This window comes from Trichosurus vulpecula, chromosome 3 (genome assembly GCF_011100635.1).
Source record: "Trichosurus vulpecula isolate mTriVul1 chromosome 3, mTriVul1.pri, whole genome shotgun sequence".
In the NCBI taxonomy this organism is placed as follows: Eukaryota; Metazoa; Chordata; class Mammalia; order Diprotodontia; family Phalangeridae; genus Trichosurus; species Trichosurus vulpecula.
In genome coordinates this window covers 244,577,513-244,601,762 of record NC_050575.1, presented here as the reverse complement: position 1 = coordinate 244,601,762, position 24,250 = coordinate 244,577,513, and the positions used below count along the sequence as shown (strand labels likewise).

Below are 24,250 nucleotides of genomic sequence, written 5' to 3'. Positions count from 1 at the left end.
TTTTTGCATATCTCTTTAATGAAGACAACAGTATTCCTATATCTCTCATATCTACTTTTATAGTTAAACTGTTATAATATGTCTTAGTTGAAGTAAATGAAGGAATTTCACCTCATACTAATATGAAAAAGCATGGGGAGGATTTTATCTTGTATTATTCTGATTGTGTTTCCACAATACTCAAATTGTTTCTTTCTGGCTGCTTGCAATATTTTCTCCTTGATCTGGGAGCTCTGAAATTTGGCAACAATATTCCTAGGAGTTTTCTTTATGGGATATATTTGAGAGGCGATCTGTGGATTCTTTCAATTTCTATTTTACCCTCTGCTTTTAGAATGTCAGGGCAGTTCTCCTTGATAATTTCTTGGAGGATGATATGGAGGCTCTTTTTTTGATCATGGCTTTCAGGTAGTCCAATATTTTTAAATTATCTCTCCTGGATCTATTCTCCAGGTCAGTGGTTTTTCCAATGAAATATTTCACATTGTCTTCCATTTTTTCATTTCTTTGGTTCTGTTTTATAATATCTTGATTTCTCATAAAGTCACTAGCTTCCATTTGCTCCAATCTAATTTTTAATGTAGTATTTTCTTCAGTGGTCTTTTGGACCTCCTTTTCCATGTGGGTAATTCTGCCTTTCAAGGCATTCTTCTCCTCATTGGCTTTTTGGAACTCTTTTGCCATTTGAGTTAGTCTATTTTTTTAAAGTGTTTTTTTCTTCAGTATTTTTTTCAGTATTTTTTGGGTCTCCTTTAGCAAGTCATTGACTTGTTTTTCATGGTTTTCTTGCATCCTTCTCATTTCTCTTCCCAATTTTTCCTCTACTTCTCTAAGTTGCTTTTCCAAATCCTTTTTGAGCTCTTCCATGGCCTGAGACCAGTTCATGTTTTTCTCGAAGGCTTTTGATGTAGGCTCTTTGACTTTGTTGACTTCTTCTGGCTGTATGTTTCAGTCTTCTTTGTCACCAAAGAAAGATTCCAAAGTCTGAGACTGAATCTGAGTGTGTTTTCACTGCCTGGCCATGTTTCCAGCCAACTTACTTGACCCTTGAGTTTTTCAGTGGAGTATGACTCCTTGTAGAGTAAAGAGTACTTTGTTCAAGCTTGAGGGGATGTGCTGTTATTTTCAGAGCTATTAGAGCCAACTCTGCCACACCAGCACTCCTCCTTCCCCAAGAACACACAACCCAGACTGGACTCAGATCTTATGCAGGCTCTGACTCCTGCTCTGATCTGCCACTTAATTCCTCCCACCAGGTAGGCCTGGGGCCAGAAGCAACTGCGGCTGTAGTTCTGTAGCTGCCCCACCTCTACTGCCCCCGGAGCAGTGGCTGAACTGGGTACTCTATCACCCTGTTCCCCGCAGCTTTTCCCACTAACCTTCTCTGTTGTCTTTGGTGTTTGTGGGTTGAGAAGTCTGGTAACTGCCACAGCTCACCGATTCAGGGTGCTAGGGCCCACTCCGCCAGGCTCCTGGTCTGGTTGGTCCATGTGGGCCACGCTGGGCTCATCTGTCCTCCTGCTCCCAGCTCTGTGCATGATAGACCTCACCCAGCAACCATCCAGGCTGTCCTGGGCTGGATCCCTGCTTCCCTCTGCTATTTTGTGGGTTCTGCAGTTCTAGAATTTGCTCAGAGCCATTTTTTATAGGTTTTTGGAGGGATTTGGCAGGGAGTTCACACAAGTCCCTGCTTTCCAGTCACCATCTTGGCTCTGCCCCTCGGGGAGGATTTTAATAGGTAAACAATGTCTTAGTATTATTTTGAAAAAAGTTCTGACACCCACAATGGTGTAGTAAAAGCAGGGACTTGCATGACTCTTCCCCCAAACCCCTCCAAATACCTGTAAAAATGACTTCAAACAAATTCTAGAGCTACAGAACCCACAATATGACAGAGTGAAATAAATCTCCAGCCCAAGACAACCTGGAAGGCCCACAGGAAGGGTCTATCACACCAGGCTGGGAACAGAGCATAGTCCAACTTGGGCCACGCTGGCACAGGTTGGACCAGAGGAGCCCTCAGGGGATTGAATCACTGGCAGCTGTGGTGGTTTCCAGACTTCTCAACACACAAACACAAAAGACAAAGTAGAAGGTCAATGGGGAAACTGTCAGATTATAGAATCTTACTTTGATGACAGAGAAGATCAAAACATACAACCAGAAGACAAGAAAGTCAAAAGCCTCCAAGAAAAATACGACTTGGTCACAGACCACAAAAAAGCTCAAAAAGGAGTTTGACAATCAAATAAGAGAAGTAGATGAAAAATTGGGAAGAGAAATTAGAGGGATGTGAGAAAATCATGAAAAACAAGTCAACAGCTTGCTAAAGAAGGCACCAAAAAATACTGAAGAAAGTAACACCTTAAAAAATAGACTAACCCGAATGGCAAAAGAGGTCCAAAAAGCCAATGAGGAAAAAAATGCCTTTAAAAGCAAAACTGGCCAAATGGAGAAGGAGGTCCAAAAGCTCACTGAAGAAAATAATCCCTTAAAAATTAAAATGGAGCAAATGGAAGCTAATGACTTTATGAGAAATCAAGAAATTATAAAACAGAACCAAAAGAATGAAAAAATAGAAGACCATGTGAAATATCTCATCGGAAAAACTACTGACCTGGAAAATAGATCCAGGAGAGATAATTTAAAAATATTGGACTACCTGAAAGCCATGATCAAGAAAAAGAGCCTAGGCATCATCTTTCAAAAAATTATCACAGAAAACTGCCCTGATATTCTAGAACAGGGCTGTCCAACCTTAGGTTTTTATCAAAACAATAGACAATATATTTTGATTTGCCATTTTAGTGAGAGCTCTGCAGTAACTTGGCCTCATTTACTAAAGCATTTATGTAAATTTCTATGCTTGTAGGTAGGCCATATAAATCCCACTGTGTACCACATGCAGCCCACGGACCACATTTTGGACAGTCCTGTTGTAGACCTAGAGGGTAAAATAGAAATGGAAAGAATCCACCAATCGCCTCTTGAAAAAGATCCCAAAAGGAAAACTCCTAGGAATATTGTAGCCAAATTCAAGAGTTCCCAGGTCAAGGACTTGCCTAATGATCACTTGATGCTTTTTATTAGCTTTAAAGAGTAGTTTATTATTTTCCCAATTATGTATCAAGACAATCTTTAGCATTCATTTTTACAAGATTTTGAGTTCCAGATTTTTCTCTCTCCCTGACTCCCGCCCATCCCCTCTTCCTAAAATAGTGGGCAATTTGATATAGGTTATACATGTGCTATCCTGTAAAACGCATTTCCTTATTAGTTATAGTTGTGAAAGAAGAAACAGATCAAAAGGAAGAGAAGCATGAAAAAGAAGAAAGTAAATGAAAAAAGTATGCTTTGATCTGCATTCAGAGTCTATCAGTTCTTTATCTGAGTGTGAATAGCATTTTTCTAATCATGAGCCTTTCTACTTGTTAAGATCATTGTATTGCTGGGAAGCACTGAGTCATTCATAGTTGATCATCATAGGATGTTGCTGATACTGTGTAAAATGTCTTCCCAGGTCTGCTCATTTCCTTCTTGCATCAGTTTGTACAAGTCTTTCCAGGTTTTTCCAAAATTTGACTGTTCATCATTTCTTATTGCACAAGGGTATTCCATTGTATTTGTATACCACAGCTTGTTAAGCCATTCCCCAAATGATGAGTGCCTCCTCAATTTCCAATATTTTGGCACCAGGAAAAGAGCTGCTATAAATATATTAGCACATGTAGATCCTTTTCCATTTTTTTGTGATCTCTTTGGGGTACAGACCTAGTATTGGTATTGCTGGATCAAAGGACAGATTGGTTGGCCTTTGGGCATGGTTTCAAATTGCTCTCCAGAGTGGTTAGATTAGAGTCCGTAATGCTACCAATAGTGTGTTAGTGTCCCAATTTCCCCACATCCTTTCCAACATTTAGCATTTTCCTTTTTTGTCATATTAGCTCATCTGATAGGTGTGAGGTGGTACCTTAGAGTTATTTTAATTTGCATTTCTCTAATCAAAAGTGATTTAGAGTGCTTCTTCATATATCACTAGATAGCTTTGATTTCTTCATCTAAAAACTGCCTGTTCATGTCCTTTGACCATTTATCAGTTAAGGAATGACTTGTATTAAAAATTTGCTACAGTTCTCTATATATTTGAGAAATGAAGGCTTTATCAGAGACACTTGCTATAAAGATTATTTCCTTGATTTCTATTTCCCTTCTAATCTTGATTGCATTGGTTTTGTTTGCGCAAAAAAAATTAATTTAATATAATCAAGATTATCTATTTTACATTTCAGAGTGCTTTCTATCTCGTTTGGTCATGAACCTGTAACTCACTTAACTTCTTTAAGAATTTGGATGCTATATCACTTGGTGCATATATGTTTAGTATTGATATTACTTCATTTTCTATGGTACTTTTTAATAAAATGTAGTTTCCTTCCTTATCTCTTTTAATTACATCTGTTGTTGCTTTTGCTTTGTCTGAGATCAGAATCGCTACCCCTGCTTTTTTTTTTTACTTCAATTGAAGCATGATAGACTCTGCTCCAGCCTTTTACCATTACTATGTATGTGTCTCTCTGATTCAAGTGTGTTTCTTGTAAAGAACATATTGTAGGATTCTGTTTTTATCTACTCTGCTATACACTTCCATTTTATGGGAGAGTTCTTCCCATTCACATTCACAGTTATGATTTTTAGCTATGTATTTCTTTCTATCCTATTTTTCCTCCTGTTTATCCTCTCTCTCCTTTCAGCCTTTTATCCTCCCTAATCATGTTCTTTTCTATCTACCATCTTCCCTGATCTACCCTCTCTTCTGCCAGCCCTCCTCCCTTTATTTAATCTCTTCCCCTCCTACTTTTCTGCTAGGGAACATAGATTTCTATATTCAACTGATTGTGTATATTATTTCCTCTTTGAGCCAATACTGATGAAAGTAATATTCAAGTGATGCCCTTCTCCCACCCTCCCATCTTACCCTCCATTGTAATAGATCTTTTGCACCTCTTCATGTGAAAAGTTTTCCCCATTCTACCTCTCCCTTCTTTGTACAACCAGTATGCTCCTCTTTCTCCTTCCTTAGTTACTTTTATGTCATTCCCTCAAATTCATCTTTTACTCAAGCCCTCGGTCTATGTATATTCCTTCTGGCTATACTATTAATGGTTCAGTTCTAAAGAATTACAAGTATTGTCTTCCCATGTATGGATATAAACATTTCAACTCCTTTGAATCCCTTATGTTTGCTTTTCCCTTTTTACCTTTTTAGGCTTCTTTTGAGTCTTGATATTAGAGATCAAATTTGTTGTTCAGTTCTTAATTTCTCCAAGTAGGTGATTCAAAATTGTAGTCTTAGCTCCTTTGCTTTCCAGAATATCATGTTCCATGACCTTCAATACTTTAATGTTGCAGCTCCTAAGTCCCATGTAATCCTGATTGTAGCTCCATGATATTTGAATTGTTTCTTTCTGACCACTTGCAATATTTTTTGCTTGACCTGATAGTTCTGTAATTTGCCTATAATGTTCCTTGGAATTTTTATCTTGGGATCTCTTTCCTGAGGTGTTTGGTAGATTTTTTCAATGCCTATTTTGCTCTCTAGTTCCAGGAAATCAGGGCAGTTTTCCTTGATAATTTCTTGAAAGATTCTGTCCAGGTTCTCCTTTTGATTATGGCTTTCAGGTAGTCCAGTGATTCTAATATTGTCTCTCTTGGATCAATTGGCCAGGTCAGTTGTTTTTCCCATGAGGTATTTTACAATTTCTTCCATTTTTTTTTATTCTTTTAAATTTGTTTGATTGATTCTTGATGTATCATAGAGTCATTAGCTTCCACTCACCAAATTCTAACTTTTAAGGAGTTGTTTTCCTCAGTTAGCTTTGTACTTCCTTTTCTATTGGCCAATTGTACTTTTAAGGAGTTGTTTTCTTCAGTGTATTTTTGTATCTCCTTTTCCATTTGGCTAATTCTACTTTTTAAGCAATTTTCCAAGCAATATTTTCTATCATAATTTTCTTTCATCTCTCTTGTTTCTTTTCCCAATTTTTCTTCTACCTTTCTTATCTGATTTTTAAGTTCCTCTTTCAGCTATTCCATTAATTCTTTCTGGGCTTGAAATCACTTCCCATTTTTCCTTGGGGTCTTGCCCAAAAGTGTTTTGAGAGTTTGTGTCTTGATGTCCCATGTCACCATAATAACTTTCTAGGACAAATTCCTTTTTTCTTCTTGCTTTTTACTCATCTTTTTTGGCCTTTTTCCTTCCTTTTAAATTTGAGTTCTGCTACTAGGGTTGAAGGGGCACTGTCTCAGACTTTTTATGCCAGTGGCTACAGGCACTGGCTATTTACCTGGTTTTCATTAATGTTGTCCTGGGGCCTATGGGGGACCCTTGTGTCTGGCATTATGTTGAGGGAGTGAGTGGTGGGTGGCACTGCTGAAGGCTGTAGAGGTCTGGCAGCTTATCTGGTGCTGAGCTGAGGTCCTACTGCTGGTGTCTGGTGTATGTTGAAGCCAGTGGGGTGTTTCTGCATTTCCCTTAGGCTACACTGAAGCACATGATTGTCTGGTCACTGGAGGTTGCCTGTTTGCCTGGGCCTATGGTGAAGTACTGTGGCAGTTCTTGGAGCCCATTCCTCTGGCTATGCTGAGGTATGTGGGGGATCCTGGTGTTTGGTGTTTGCCTGCTCCACCACACTAGGGCTCAGAGTCTTCCACCAGTTTGCTGAGGTGGAGGTTTCCTGCTGGCTTACTGGGATGCTTCCTGTCCTGGGCTGCATTCCCCATTTCCCCAAGGGAGACGTACCTTTCTTTTGCCAATCTTCTAAGTCTCTTGGACCAAAAGATTGTTATACTTCATCTTTTTACTGGTTCTGCCATTCCAGGATTTGTTGTAAGGTTCTGCTTTACGGTTGTTTGGGGGTAAATATGAAAGAGCTACGGTGATTTGCTGTTTACCCTGCCATCTTGGCTCCTGGAAGTCTCCTCATTTTATGCTTTAAAAGACAAGGAAAACTAAAAGGCTAACTGCTATTTTAAATATGACTCTCACCAATGAGGAGAAATTGGTTGCTAAGGTACAATGATTAAAACTTTGGGGCAAAGTGATCACTTCATCTTAATTTCTGATAGAGAGGGAGAAAAATGTAAGGCATAGTCTGGTATTTATTCTAGATTTATGGAGAGTCAATTTCAAAGGATTCAAAGAAAGGACAAGTAGGATCCAATAAACCAAAATTTTACAGGGAAATTCAGCCCAGAAGTAGTTTGAAGTCCTCAAGAGTGAAATTCTAAAGAAACAAGGATAAAATATTTTTATGAAGAGGTAATAGGACATTGTCTAAAGAGGCTAAACTCAAGGCACAGGAAACTCAGTATTCATTATAACATTAGCTAAATTGAAAGCTAGATTGGTTAGACTGAGAGAAGGAAGAGGATCAAAGAAAGGATGGGTGAACTGCTCAGAGCTGGAGTGATCAATGACAACAACTACAAGAGAAGGAAGAATTCCCAGTTATTTTCCATCATTTTCTTTTCCAAAGCAGATGATCTATCTTTACCTCTATATTGATCTTGGCTTTCCATTTATTATACAGTCATTCTAATTCAAAGATCATTTTGAAAAGCTGTAGACACTGTAATGGGTACTGCAGGACTATAAGCAAAGAAACTGATTCCTCCATTGACTAAAAGAGGGAAGAGAATGCAAACCACAGGCCAGTCTGCTTGACTTTGAATCCTGGTCCAGTTCTAGAATATGTTATTAAAGGTGTTGCATGGGCTGTGGTGCTTTGCTGAGCTGGGGAACAGGCAGGAACTTTGAGCTGGTGAACAGGATGCCAGTCACTCTTAACCATCCCTTGCCTTTTTGTGTTCTGAGTTGCTCTTCCCCTTCTGTAAGACTTTCTCTCCAAACACTCCTTTGGACACAACCCTCTAGGAGTACCTTTTTTCTTCAAACCAAGCTCAAGAAAAAAAAATGGTAGAAACCCTGGCTCCATGCCAGTCAATCAAGTTGTATCTAACACACAACTCTCTTAATACTAAGCTCCCAGCCAAATAAGCCATAAGTTGAGCTTTAGAAAATATTGCAATTTTAGATACATCTCTCTCCCTTCCTGGTAGTGGAATCACCTCTATCTCCTAGGACTGAGTGGTTAACAGTTTTTAACACATTCTTTGGAATTAGAGCCAAACTAACATTCAAACACAAGTTTAACACACATATAACAACAAAGATAAGCCTTTCTTGGTGCCTAAGAGGGAAACATAAGACTAAGAAATGCTCACCTGTCCTCTCAAGAGAAGAATTAAAAAAAATCAGGCTCTGTATACAACTACAACAATCCTCCAGGGTGTCTGCACCTCCAGATGCTTCCCTTCTCCCTGCTCTGTGTGGCTTTCACTCTTTGCTTCTCTTCCTCTCAATTCAAAAGGACAGAAAGGACTACCTAATGAGTCATATCAGCTCCCTTCTAGGCAAAATTCTCTGGAGAGCAGATGAAGGGAACACTGAGAGAAATATTCCTGAAACCAGTAACCATCTATGCTCATTAGCCTGATCTATCCTGATCTTCTTGGCCAGACCTAGATTAAGAGAAGCCCATATAGAATTACAAAGGAATGGTTGGTAAACTCCTATAAAAGGAATTGGGAAACATAATAGATCAGCATGACTTCATCAGAAATTGTCACACCAAATTATTTGTATTTCCTGGTTTTGAAAGTTAAAAAAAAAACTAGACTGTTGGGGAGGTACACTGAGGGCATACTGTACCTATATTTGTGCAAATCATTGACAAAGTCTTACTATATTTTTGTTGACAGGATGGAAAGAGATAGCTGATCAGTTATACAGTTAGAAGGATTCAGAAATGGTGAAAAATCAGAAATTAAAAGTGCTAATTAGTGGATTGATGTGAACCTGGAAGGAAGTCCCCAGTGGTGTGCCCAAAAGATCTGGGCTCGGCCTTGAGCTGTTTAATATTTTTATCAGTGATTTGGATAAAGACCAAAATTGCATGCTATATTATCAGATTTTTCAGAATAAACAAATTGAGGACTGATAGATAAACATATTTTTTTTTTGGCAGAATGAGGATCTGAAAAAATTCGAAGTCCTGCACTTAGATTAAAAAAGTTCACTTCACAAGTACAAGATGGGAGAGTTGTGGCTATATAATTGTTTGTCTGGAAAGGTCCTGCGATCTTAATGGTTTGTAAAGAAAGCTCAATGTGAGTCAGTACTGCGATATAGCGTCCATAAAAGGGAATGAAAACAAAAGTTGCCTTGAGAAGCATAATGTCAAGGCAATAATCCCACCATCCTTTGCCCTGGTCATGCTCATAGGAAATCTGTTCTTCAGTTCTGGCCACCACATTTTAAATAGGAGATTGATAGAGTAAAAGGCACAGGAGAGTAACAAGGATGAAGAAAAGCCTAGAGACCACACCAAAACAATGTCAATTGAAGGAAGTCAGAATGTTATCAGATTGAAAAAATCCTAGTGACCTTTTCTGTCTCCTTTGCTGGATCCTCCTTCAGATCATACCCTCTATCCATGGGAGTTCCTCAGGGTTGTGTCCTGGGTCTGCTTCTCTTCTCCTTCAAGATTACCTCACTTGGCGATTTCTTCAATTCCTATAGATCTAATTATCATCTCTATACTGATGATTCTCAAATCTCCCTTTTCTGTCCAGTCTCTCTGCTGACCTCCAATCTCATACCTCCAACTGTCTTTCAGACATTTCAAATTGGATGTCCAGCAGCTTTCTTAAACTCACTATGTGAACTTATTATCTTTCTCCCTAAACTGCCCACCTCTCCCACCATCTTCTCAGTCCATCAAGGCCCACAACTTAGGAGTGGTCTTAGATTCCTCAAAATCTCTAAGTAACACCACTATGACCCCTCCAAATCCAAGGTGTTGCTGAGTCCTGTCAATTTCACCTTCATAACCTTTCTCCAATACATCCCCTTATCTCCTCTGAAACTGCTACCACTCTAGTATAGGCCCTAATACACCACACCTTGATTATTGTAATAGCCTGCTCACGGGCCTGCCAGCCTCACATCTCTTTCCATTCCAGTCCATCTTCCATTTAGTAACTAAAGTGAGTTTCCTAAAACATAGGTCCAATCATGTCACCTCCTCCTCCTCCTCAATAAACTCCAGTGGCTTCCCATTGCCTCCAGAAGCAAGTACAAAATGCTCTGTTTGACATTTAAATCTCTTCATAACCAAGCACCTCCTTACCTTGTCAGTCTTCTTATACTACTGACCTCATTGGCTTCCTTTAAGTCCCAGGTAAAAACCTAACTTCTCCAGGAAGCCTTCCCCAACCTTTCTTAATTCTAGTGCCTTCCCACTGATAATTATTGCCTGTTTATCCAGTATGTATAGCTTGCTGTGTGTGTGTGTGTGTGTGTGTATTTTCATGTTGTATCCTCTTTTAGATTGAGTGTAGAGACTGTCTTTTGCCTCTTTTTGTATCCTAGAGTTTAGCACAGTGCCCAGAACACAGTAGGTGCTTCATAAATATTTATTAACTGATTGAGTGATTGATGTTTACCCTCAAGAGGTGACTTACAGAGGGCAGAAAGCTTGCCTTCATTTATTTTAGGGGCTTAACCTGTGAAAAATCAACTATGTTTTTTTTTCCTATTTGGCCACAGAAGGTAGAACTAGAAGTGGTAGTTTGTCAGCAGAAATTTCCTAACAATGAAAGCTATCTAAAATTAGAATGGACTATACCAGGCTGTAGTGTATATAGGAATTTTCCCAAGGAAAGGCTGGATGATCATTTGTCAGAATTGTAGAGGGGATTTTTATGCATTTATCTGAGCTTCTTTCTGACTTTCTTGTTCAGTGAAACTTAGTATTAGGGACAAAATTAATAACTAATGTTTTTTCATCATCTATCATATTGATTTTAATGAAGTATGACAGTCCATGGCAGCAACCTGAGGTCTTAAATGTTATGTCAATAGAGAATGGGTTCTAGCAGGTATCAAGTTTGAAACAACAGCAAAAATAATAATACATAATATATTTTTGGTTTACATTTTGCAAAGTGCTTTGCTTGCGTCATGTCTCTCGATAAAACAGACTCACTCTACCATCCCCTTAAGTTATCATCGTATCATTCCTCCCTTTCTCAGCCAAACAGGAAAAGGTAATCTACACTAGTTGCCTCCAACTCAACTGAAACTGCTCTCTCCAAAGCAATCAGTGATCTCTTAGTTGTCGTATATGATTAGCTTTAGAGATCCCTCCTCCTTCCGGGCTTCTGTAACATTTCACACTGTTGATATCCTCTCCTCCTGGAGACTCTCTCTTCTAAGATTTTCTTGACACTGGTTACTCTTTGTTCTCCTCTTACATATCTGATTGATTCTTCTCAGTCTTTTTGGATATCTCATTAGCCATATCATACCCCATCACTTTATTTGTTACCATATGTGGAAATTACAAATCCTTGGGCCATGAATGTTGGGCAAGAGGAAGGAGGACATTACAATAATAGATGAGAAGGTACCACAAAACCAGTGGGGGAGGGGTCGTTAAAAACAGACTTCTTTTGCTTCACACTTTTGTTTTGAGTTGGTTGGTACTGGTTATAGTGAGGTATTTCCAGTTTAGCATGCCCTTTAAGATACTCTAATCCTTAAGCTTTCACCTCCCAGATCAGGTAAATTTATTTAGTATGAATTGCTTGAATTTTTTAAACTTTCTTGAATTTAAAAACAAACAGGAAAAATACATTTAAACAATTTAAACTTAAAACTTTACTAAGACTTTTGGGATTCATTGTCTGTATGCAGATTCATGTACGTGGTATATATACATTCACTTATGTGCCTAGTTTTGTTTTTTTTTTTTTTTCCTTTCAGGTAGAATATGTTGGGTTTGTGAACAAATTAATATATGATCATTCAATATTTGTTTTTACTCTTGATCTTTATTCAACAAATTTTTAATATTTTACATCCAAATAAAATCTTATGAAATTGATTACTAATCTGAAAGAATGATCTTTAATTCTTAACATCTGGGAAAACATCCAAATAATTCTCAGCAATTTTTACTTTACATATTTTTAACTGCATTTACAAAGAAAACGAAATCCTAAAAGTTTTTTTTTCCATAATTCAACAAAATATGGTCAAAACACAAAAAAAGTCACAAATACAAGAGTCAAACCAAAAATTATCAGAAAACCTAATCTTTCTTGCAGAGTTGGGAAGGTATCTGTAAATTTGAGGCTTTTCAAGATTATGAGATGGCGGGGAGGGGGAGGGGCAGGCTTATGTAATAGGCAGGTAGAAATAATTTCATTACTTCATGTGTTTGCTAAAGAAACTCTGACCTGGGGAAAAAGCATATTTTAATAAATAGGAACATTTATAGTATGACTATTTAATCATTGTAATAGCATCACACTGAACAAGACAAGACATAAAACAGAGATATAAATATTGAGACCAAATTCTAAAAATGCAAATGATGAAGTAGTATCTGTTCCTGAGAATGTATTGATTGAGTCAGGGCAGAAAATGTGATTTTGTGTAGCAAAGAGATACTGTAAACCAAAGCCTATTCTTTTCTTCTCTCTCCATCCTAAATCCCTTTAGAGATTATGCAAATGTGACTATGTACAATGTGCGACCTTTCACAATAAGCTTTCTCTTTTTTCCCCTCTATATAAAAGCCCAGATGAGCTATTATTACTGAACAACAATAATTGTGATTTACTATCAGCCCACATCATTTGAAATAAAATAGGTGTTGAATGCTACTTACTGAATCAGTATAAAAAAATTGTAGTTAATTTAGTAATATTTTTATTCCCTCCATGTTGATATTCTTGCTATTTAGTGTGTCCAGATCTTATGATATAAGACTTTCAATCCTTATGTATTTTTTTTTTGCATTTTGTAGTTATTTTATTTTGAAAAGTTGGGTTTTTGGTTTTTGCATCATCATAGTTTTCCCCAGTATATCTCCCCCACCCCCTTCCAAAGAGTTATCTCATATAATAAATAGTCTCTTTTTTTAAGAAAAAGAAAAACATCAGGCAGGACTTTTTAATACACTGTGAAGTCTGAAAACATGCAAATACCTGTGGACCTCTTACTTCAACAAATGGATGGGTGGGGAGTGTCATCTCCTAGATCTTTTTTTGAGTCAGGCCTGGTATTCATAATTTTGCACACTCAAGGACTTTCAAAGAGTATAGGAAATCCATTTATGAACTGTGAACTCTTCTCACAACATTGCCCATCTAAGTTGCACACATCATGGCTCACATCCATAAAAGAAAAGAATAACAAAAAGGAAGGAAGGAAGGGAAGGAAGGAAGGAAGGAAGGAAGGAAGGAAGGAAGGAAGGAAGGAAGGAAGGAAGGAAAGGAAGGAAGAAAGGAAAGGAAGGAAGGAAAGAAAAGGAAGGAAGAAAGGAAGGAAGGAAGGAAGGAAGGAAGGAAGGAAGGAAGGAAGGAAGGAAGGAAGGAAGGAAGGAAGGAAGGAAGGAAGGGAAGGAAGGAAGGAAGGAAGGAAGGAAGGAAGGAAGGAAGGAAAGGAGAGGAAGGAAGGAAGGAAGAAAAGAAGGAAAGAAGGGAAGAAGGGAAGGAAAGAAGGAAGGAAGGGAAGGAAGGAAGGAAGGAAGGAAGGAAGGAAGGAAGGAAGGAAGGAAGGAAGGAAGGAAGGGAGGGAAGGAAGGAAGGAAGGAAGGAAAGAAGGAAGGAAGGGAGGGAAGGAGGGATGGAGGAAGGGAAGAAAAAGGGAAGGAGGGAGGTAGGGAGACAGGGAGAGAGGGAGGAAGGGAGCGAAAAAAGAGGAAGGGGAGAGGGAGGAAAAAGGGAGGGAAGAAGGGAGGGAGAGAAAGAAGAGATGAGAAGCAGCTCAGCAAAACCAAGCAACATATCAATTATACAAGACAATATATGTAATATTTCACACCCATAGTCTCTCACCTCTACAAAGAGCGAAGGGAGATACATTTTCTTTTTCAGTTCTTCTCTAAGGATAGACTTGGTCATTATAATCACACAATGTTAAATTATTGTTGTTTTTGTTGTTGCTGTTCTTTCCATTTATATTGTGTCGTGCATATTGTTTTTATGGTTAGAAAACACTTCTAATGGAACTCTTTTTTATAGCACTTCTATTCCTTTGGTAAGCTGAGCATCACTAAGATGTATAGTATTTGTAAAATGAACAAGCCCACAGATCCCTATGGTAAATGATAGCCTGTTGCACCCAGAATGCATCCTAAAAAGAGGGAAATAAGGCTTCTCGGGGTATTCTCACTTCAAGTTCCATGCCCTCGAACCATTCCCTGATATTCTATACCAAGATTAGTTTGCATGGACACTGCAGGACACATAGAAATTGAATTGTAGTCAGTAGCAAGTTACCTGCAATATTCAGAATGGTTCAACCAAAAAGCTACCTCTCTATAATTTGCCCATCCCCCAGGGTTGGGAAAAGGATGATGAGAATCACTCAACTTTGGAAAAACTCTGGCCTGAATTTATATACATCATTAGTCAGACTGTTTTCAGGCCAGATTGATAGCTGATCTATGGATGTACCAGCAGCCAGACCCTGTGGCAGGTTGTTTACAACCTGCCCATGACTCCCTGAGGTGCTCAGATTGCAGGTTTGTAAGTATCCCTTTAGCTGCAAAGCCCTGAGCCACTCATTGACACCTAAGGTGAAAGGCTCAGTCAGACTGTTCTGTTGTTGTGTGTCTAAATCACAAGGAGCTTCATCAAAGCCTGTACAGATTTCAAATACTAGGAGTTATTTGGCCTAGAGTCAAAAAACGCATTCCAACAAATGGACTCCCAATATTTCTGTCTTCGTGCTTGACCTAAGTTTTCCTTTTGTCTCACCCTGGATTGTTAGTTTATATGCCATTACTTTCCTTGGTGTTTACTTCTAGAATTGAAGGTTAGAATTGTGTTATTCTATTAGAATGAATAATGGTTTTAAACCATATTTTCTCAAAATTAATATTTTTTTCTAGTCCAAAACATATATGTGCAGCTGGCAAGGAGAAGCATTGTGCTTCACAGTGGATTTTGCCTTGGGATTCACCTGTTTTGACAGTAAAACAAAGGTAAGATATCAAGGAGTTCAATACTTTTTAAATATATATACATATGTGTGTATATGTATATATTTATATATACATAAATATAATTTCTAATAACCAGGTCTTGAATTGGAACACTTGCTTAAATAATAGTTGAAGTTCCCTTAGCAAACTAATGCATATTGATTTGGGGTTGAGGAAGTCAAAATAAGACATTTAAAATATTAGTCAGAATAGTTTAATATATGCACCACCCTTGATAATATAAAGTGCAGTTCTCTCTGATAGCTGAATATGAAAGGAATTTTTCAAGTCTAATGCAGTTGTGAAGCTCAAATAGATATGGGGGCACAAATCCATACATAAGGATCTCTGGTGACTGTGTATTGACTTACTTTTAAAATGTGATACTATCTATTTCATTGCATTTTTATTAATTTTGTTAAACATTTCCCAATTACAATTTAATCTAGTTCTGCCTGTACCGGGTAGTGTTTGGGGCTGCATGTTACCATGTTTGACACCTCTACCTCTGGTATTGAACTTGAGTGGGGAGTGTCATAAAAGAGTTGAGTGAACAGAACTTAGCTACTCAGGGAAAGTACTGACAGAGATGTATTTCTACCTATGCCTGTCCCCATTAACATTCAATGAACACACTTTGAAAGAAAATACATTCCTTTTTAGGCTTACTGCCTGAGAATCCCAAGTATTAGAAAAGAAAAATAACATTTTCTATTCAATATGGTTGATGTAAGGAATGAGTCAGTTTCTTGTTGACATACTAAGCCAAATTGATCTTTGGGACCTATATCTTCATCCCCTTAAATTTAACATTTGTTTAACAACCCTTAGATTGTAATTTCATGAGTTAAATTGTAAGCTTCTTGAGGGATTGTCAGGGATTGTCTTTTGCTTTTTTTTTTGTATTCCTAGCATTTGACACAATGCCTGGAGCATAATAGGTGCTTAATAAAGGTTTATTGATCGATTGAACAGATGTCCATATACCTATCAATTTACCTATCTATGAACCCCTGTTTTTAAGAGCAAATGGAAAACTTACTTGATATAAGTAGTGTGCTGTGGCAGATGGAATTTTGCATATGAAATCAGAAGACCTGGTTTCAAACCCTAGCTCTGCTACTTACTACCTCTATTATCTCAGGCAAGTGACTTCACCCTCCCTGAGCCTCAGTTTCCTCATTTATAAAAAAAAAGAGAGAGAGTTGGACTAGATCATTTTCAAGGTGCCTCCCAATAAGAACTTGACCTTTGGTAGCATGCTACTATCACATATCAATATCATACTTATTGTAATGTGCGTAATCACCTGATATGATCTCACTGACCTATTGCTCTAGTCTGCATTTTTGCAATACTTTAGTACTGGATAACTGGATTAGCAAATCTGAAGGAGCATGAAAACTGTCAATCTGTTTAGCTTTTGCAGGCACTTATTCAAATTCAGTTCTTTAAAAACATTCTCTTCTGAATATTAAGTAACCAATACAATCAGTTTTTAAACATTGATAACAAGATCTCTTTCCCCACATCTCTTGAGACTCATCTTTGAAGAACAGATCATCTACTTCCTTTACATTAGTCAATGAGCTGTACAGAGTTCCATTTTCCATGCCTATCAGTAAGAAGTCCTAAACATTCCAGAACAATTTCTACTGTAGGTTGTTAATATTCTGGATGATCTTTACAAAATAGATAAAGTTCTGATAATCCTCAGTAATTTTACCCATAAACGTGAGACCCAAGTTTATCACAACTGATGGACAAATATAACCTTGGAAGGCAAAGGGCAGCATGGTGTAATGGTAAGAGCATTAATTATGGACTCAGATATACGTATGTGTGTGTGTGTGTGTGTGTGTCTGTGTGTGTGCACGCACGTGCATGCATGTGTATTTGAAACTTTGGCTGTTTTTTTTTCCTTTTTTTGTGTAATCCCTCCCTGAGCCTCAGTTTCCTCATTTATTTTTTTTAAAAGTGAGAGAGTAAGATTAGATATTGTCTAATTCCCCTTCTAGATCTACTGTCTGCTTTGGATTGTTAGAATTTTGTAACAAAATGGAAGAAAATTTGACTTTGAACGGGAAGGAATTTGAAAAATCTAGGACCTTAAAAATTGAAAGAATCTAAACCTGTTACAACTTTATAAAACTTTTTAACATTCCTCCATGTAACCTTCTAAGATTATCTTTAAGAGCAAAATCAAATAATCATCTATCTATAGACTTAAAGAGTATAATAAATCTGCTTTCATAAACTGATCCATTTATTTTATTTGCAGGCACTTTTTAATCCCCAATCCCTTGTTTATCATCCAATAGGGGATTTATGTGCCCATAACTTATTTTCTATCTCAGGTGTTTCACCTCTAGAAGACCAAATTGGCATTTACAATGCTTCAGTATAAAACCAGTTGAATGGAATGAACCTAACATCCACCTAACATGTTCAAGATCATCCTCCACACTTGGCCAAATAGCGAAATATGTTCAGGGTCTTGTTGTTCAGACATTTCAGTTGTGTCTGACTGTCCATGATCCCATTTTGGGGTATTTTTGGCGAAGAAATGGTTTGCCATTTCCTTATAGTTGAAGGAAATGTGCTCAGAGTCAGTGTCTGAAGCTGGAACTGAACTCATGAAGATGAGTCTCCCTGATTCCAAGCCTAATACTCTATCCACTGTGACATCTAGTTTGCCCCGGATTCATTGTAAGCAATAGTAAATATCTCTATGCTGCTTAACATCCTATTTACCAATCTGTTGAACAAAGTATGGAAATCATTTCAAATATCAAAAAAATTCTGTACAGGGGTGTGTGTGGGTGTTTTTGGGAATGTGTGTGTATGTGTATGTATATTGTATATGTATATGCCTGTATGTATACACACATATGTATATATGTGCTCATGCATGTGTATATTTCACTTTGTCATTATCTCTTATTTGAGAAGTCTACCTTCATGCCTGCAGTGATCCTCTAACTCTTCAGTCTTTCTTCCTTTGGTGTCTTCTCTTCCAGTTGATGTGGCTTCTTATTTCTTTTAGCTTAAATTCTCAACCACTGTCTCTCTAGTTCTCCATCTGCCCTTCAAAATTCTGGAGGCCTCTCTAGAGGTATACCATTTTAGACTGACCCTATAGACAACTTATGTTTATTCAGCATTGCCTACAACACAAAAAAGAGGCATTTAGGACTAACTCTACATAAGAAATTCCCAATAATTAAAATTGTTCAAGAACAGAATAGGTAGTCTTTTGAGGTATCTTTCGCTTTGTTAGAGGTAGTAAAGTAGAGGCAGGCTGACTATTTGGAAGGCATGATGGAAATATCTGATAGTATCTGACATGTATAGAAAGAAGAGAACACAATTACTCATTGTGTAATTTAATACTACCCAGGGTATTGTATTGATGAAGATCATCCCTTTCATCTTCAAGAATGTGAAAGTTGTTCTTTGTTGAGTATTTTTAAGGGAATCCAAAATAATTGGTGCTGCCCCCTGTCATGAGCTCCCCTTCCCACTCATGAGTTGCATGAGCATGAGCCTGTCATGAGTATGACAAATATTTCTGAGTTTTATAAGTAACACTATAGATCTTCACTTCTAACATTACAGCTCATGAGCTACAGAGTATTTCCTCTTAACAGATAGCCAGCAGACACAATTGTCTCTTAGCAAAAGCATTCAGTAAGATGGCATAGTAAAAACAGTAGCTGCAAAATATTCTCCCTTCAAACCTAGAGTGAACTCATCTACAAATATCCATAATACCCATGGGAAGAGTGGGCTCAAACTTAGAGTACTGTGGTGATGAAGAATAAGGTAATGACATATGAAGTTATAAATAGCAAAGATAGCTTACACTTTGTGGTGTTGCAGGGTCTTGCTTCATTGAATTCACATGTAGTAACCCTTGCAGTGTCTCTGTTGGGTAGGTTGCTGGGTTTCCAGATTCCGTTTTTCTACCTTGACTCTCCACTCTACTGCCAAGGGTTTGGTTCCTTGAAGCTCCCCTTTCAAAGCTACGTAGCTGATGGGAGAGGTAGGAGAAAGGAATTCCCTCTTTCCTCCTTCCTGAAAGGCAGCACCAAGTTTATAATCTGTTTCACGCTAAAATTTCTGGAAGTAAAATAATTCTTAACTACTTAAATCCCCCAGAAACATGGCTAACTTGTTTGTTCAGCCATATCAGTTGTTCTTTTCTTGACTTGGGGAGATGTTTGTATTTCATAAAGTTTTCACCATTGTATCTATGTTTTTGCAGTGAGTTTAATATCTCCCTAACACTGTAGAATTATATATTGGGCTTTCTGACCTGGGGTTTTGGTCAAAAACCAACTTCTCTTGTATGTTGCTGAATGTTTTACTACTGCCAAAAGAGAAACACTTCCTATTTAGTATTTATATTCACTCTGTGCTAGGAGGGCAGGGATCCATTGACAATCTAAGAGCTCCAGACTGAATTGGGTTTAAGGCTTGGGTTTTGAGAAAGAAATCTATCCAGTAAACCCGAAGTTAAGGAGGCAGCCTTCAGCCATCAAAATGTACCTTTCTTTGGGCAGAGCCAGGAGAGGAGAGGAGAGGAGAGGAGAGGAGAGGAGAGGAGAGGAGAGGAGAGGGGAGGGGAGAGGGAATAGGGGAGGGGAGGGGAGGACTGTTTCTCTTTTGGCCAGGAGCCCTGAGGATCTTCCCCTCTCAATTTGATTTTCTTTTAGTTTTGGTTAAAGGGACCATCCCTTGATTAACTTCTTAAAGAGGCCTATTCACTGAATGAGCAGTACCTCACTCAAAGTGAAAACCTAAAAAGACCTTAGCCTAAAAGTGCCAGGGTCTCCCAATGCATCCTGGGCCATCTCCAGTCATCCTGTTGAATATAAGGCCACTGGACCCAGATGGCTTGTGGAGGAGAAAGTGAGGCTGGTGACCTTGCACAGCCCTATCTCACTCAAATCAAAGTCAACTCCAAGTCATGTCATAATTTTCCTGATGCCATGGTCCTCTTCGAAAACAAAGGACAAACACAACAACAACTACTCCTGTCAAGTTCTTTGAAAAGGGGCTACTTGTAGAGTATATTCTTTGGGGGTCTATAAGTTGGCCTAGATAATCCCTGAAGAGCCATCCAATTCTGAGATTCTATCTGTGAACTTTTATGAATGTCTTTACTCCTCCTCCTCCCTCTCCTCCTCCTCTCCTTCTTCTTCTCCTTCTCCTTCTCCTTCTCCTTCTCCTTCTCCTTCTCCTTCTCCTTCTCCTTCTCCTTCTCCTTCTCCTTCTCCTTCTCCTTCTCCTTCTCCTTCTCCTTCTCCTTCTCCTTCTTCTTCTCCTTCTTCTTCTCCTTCTTCTTCTTCTTCTTCTTCTTCTTCTTCTTCTTCTTCTTCTTCTTCTTCTTCTTCTTCTTCTTCTTCTTCTTCTTCTTCTTCTTTCTCCTTCTTCTTCTTCTTCCTCTCCTCCTTTTTCTCCTCTTGCTTTATCTTTTACTTTTCACCTTTTGGGAGATCTGTATGGGCTATTTTTTTCTTCCGTTGTTTTCAAATTTAAGCCTTCTTGATGACATTTACAAGACTCCTCTTAGGTGCTCTAGCCAATACAACTGTAATTTCTATACTTGAAACCATAGTGCACAAATCTAAATCCCATTCTCATGTCTTTGTAATCGGTGAATCAACAAGGGTTTGTTAGGGGTCTAGTATGTATCAGGAATTATGCTAAGTGTTACATTTAAAAAGACAAAGATAAAGCAGTCTTTGCCTTCAAGTAGGCAAATTTGATCAGGAGAAGCAACTACGTAATATATACAAAATAAATTCGAGGTGATTTTTGGGAGGAGGGACTGGTGGCTAGGAATATCTCAGGAAAGGCCTCATATAGGAAAGAGTGCTTAAGCTATGGTTTGAAGGAAGCTAGGATTTCTAAGTGGACAGAAAGAAGTAGAGGACTGAATTCTATGTATCAAAGGAGAGTATACAAAGTACCCCTAAGGCCTTCAACTTCTTGCCTAGGGCTAAATAATCTCTCTTTCACACTTTCTTTTTGCAATAATCTAGTAATGCTTGCTCTATTGTTGGCAGTACCATTGCCCCATATGAAACCCGAGGAATGGATAATAATATTTAGATTTAGCACATCTTAGGAGGATCTCCTAAATCAGGGGTGGGAAATTTCATTCTATGAAGTTTGGATTCAGTCAAAGGCTGCACTTGAGGATGTAGAGGGCCATATATGGCCTCAAAATCACAAGTTACACACACTTGTCCTGGATAGATGCCCTGAAAAGACAATAACCTTTTTAGTGTACCTTAACACATATATATTAAAATAATATATTGTTGTTCAGTCACTTCAGTTGTGTCTGACTCTCTATGACAGCATCGGGGTTTTCTTGGCGAAGATACTGAGGTGGTTTGCCATTTCCTTCTCCAGCTCATTTTATAGTTGAGGATAGTGAGGCAAACAGGGTTAAGTGATTTGCCCAGGGTCACGCAGCTAGGAAATGTCTGAGCCTAGATATGAACTCATAAAGATGAGTCTTCCTAATTCCAGGCCCAGCACCCTATCCACTGTGCTACCTAGCTGCCCTCCCAATTATATAATGTTTTTGTTATATACATAAAATGAATATTTTACATGTGTGTATTTAAAACCTCCTAAATTTTATATTAATATCCATAGCCATATTTCCAAATTTTTAGTGTCCAAACATTCACCAGTTACATTTTGCAATATTGATATAATTTTGTTTTATATTTCTATAATATTTCATCCTTTAAATCCATTTCTTTTAAAATGTCTAGACATTCATTACACATTCACTGATACAGTTTTTTCATTAATTATAATAATGACCTTCTATTAAAAGTTTAACCCAATATCTCATCATGCCATAAAGATAACAGTGTAAAGAGCTTTGCAAACCATAAAATACTATGTAAATATTATTATAATTATTATTATCATTATCCTGTACTCTTGAAGGCAACGTCAGAGAATTTACAATCACTAGGGCCTTGGCAATAGGCTGCATGCAAATTATAGCAGGAATAGCCTAGAGGGCAAAGAGGCCCATTTCCAGAAGTCTGATCACTAAACAGTAGTAGGACTTATAGTTGTCATCATAGGAGTAGTAGCAGTTGTAACAGTAATAATAATAATAATAACAACAACAACAACATTTATATAATGTTTAAATAGCAACAGAAATGTTCGTCACTATGCTAAGTGCTTTTTTAAAAACAAATACTATCCCATTTGATCCTTATAATAATTCTGCAAGGTTGTTATGCCCATTTTACAGATGAGGAAACTGAATCAAATAAAGGTTAAATGATTTATCCAAGGTTATACAACTAGTTAGCATTTCAAGCCATACTTGAATTCAAATCTTTCTGACTCCAGGCCCAGTGGTCCATTGTGCCACCCAGCTGCCCCAAATTATTATAAACATGATAAAATGTGGTTTTTTGGTGACATTCTGGATTTATGGCTGTTGTAATTAATTAACTGTTGTTTGTGTCTAGGAAATGGTGGAGCCAAAATATGGAGTTAGATCTTTTGGTTCCAATTCTAAGTCCAAATCCAGTTCTATTTCTATGACTTTGGGTGGCATTCATAAATCGAAGCACAACTATCTTATTTAGTGTTTCTGTAGAATTGAAAGGGGGTCTCTTTCATCAAGGTCCATCCCTAGCAAAGGACAATTCAAGAGTGAGAATTTTTAGAAAGGAAACATTTCTTTTCCCTTGCTTATTGGTGAGTAAATTGTCAGTATGCCCCACCTGAACACGCATTTCCATAAAGCTAACCAAGTCATTTCTCATCACTCAGATCATGAATTTACCAATATAGTTAGTGTGCAATTACAATCTGGGCAGCCAGCTTGTACAAGTGTATTTCAGTAAGACCATATTTTATTGTCTTCCTGAATCATATAATACACTCCCTGCTTGACCTGAAAATTACCAGTCATTATTCTCAGTGGCTATTCTCCATTTCTTTGAACTGTAATGATGCACATAGCATCACTTGTATAAACAGACCTTTTTGCTTTGTGTTACCTGGCAGGAGTATGATTACATCTGTGTTAAAATGACATGTGTCTCCAAAGATGCCAATACTAGATCATCCTATCTATTAATTACATTGTTTAAGCAATTATATTTATTTACAGTTATTGTCAGTTGCTTATATTATTTTTTGCTAATTAACATCCAAGCACACATACCCACTCTTATGTTCGCAACCTTTTAAATGGTATCTTTAAAAGGGGTGCTATCTTTGAACCCCTCTCAGTCAACCCTCTTTTAACAATCAAAGTTAAACCAAGCATCACTGAAGTGTAAAGATCTGTGGGTTGCATTAATATTGTAGTATTGATTTAGTGAGCCAATTGGAAAATTCATCAGAAATCACCAGACTTCTTATGATCTTATGATGTAGGATTGCTGGAATATGCAAAAGGGAGCTTATTAGATATCTGTAGTCATCCATATTACAAATCATCAGTGGAAAGCAAGCTTACTAGCCCATGCTCACACTAGAAAAGAAACGATCATTTTGCACTTCATGCTCATTTTTAAGTCTCTAAAGTGTATGTTTAAGTCTTCCCCTGGGGACTAAAGTTTTCATGCTTTAGTAAGCAAAGAAGATTCTGTCAAGAGATTGGATTAATGCTTTCTAAAATTGAGTGCATAATTGTATAAGAAAGTATTCCTAATGGGGTTGCTCCTAAAAGCTGAGCTCATTTACATGAACTTTAATAGATCCCTAAAGTAGTTTGTATGACCTTGGCCAAGTCATCTGTAAAATGGGGATAAAATCACTTGTGATACCTAAGCATATTGAAACAATAAATTTGTATACCTTAAAGAACTATATGGTATGAGTTTATTATTATTCATAATATAGAATCATAGACATTTAGAGCTAGAAGGAGACTTAGAAGTCATCCTTCCAATACTCTGAGATTTGTATTTTTAAAGGTTCTTCTTTTTTTTTACAAGTAGAGTTTTAATTTTAAGTGATTTACATGAAACCTGTATTCTTTAACTTCCATATAAAGCACATTTACAAAGTCCTTAATACCATTTAGAATGTTAAAATAATAATAACAATAAATAAGGATTTATTTA

At 37.6% G+C, this 24,250-nt stretch overlaps 1 protein-coding gene across 1 annotated transcript in view; it reads left to right on the top strand.

Moving 5' to 3' along the window:
* The window catches only part of SNTG2 (syntrophin gamma 2), a 698,484-nt gene that overhangs the window by 620,329 nt on the left and 53,905 nt on the right, over positions 1 to 24,250 (top strand). The window contains exon 15 of the mRNA XM_036750363.1: positions 15,027 to 15,119. Coding sequence (XP_036606258.1) covers positions 15,027 to 15,119 — 93 coding nt within the window. The remainder of the gene's footprint in view (positions 1 to 15,026; positions 15,120 to 24,250) is intronic.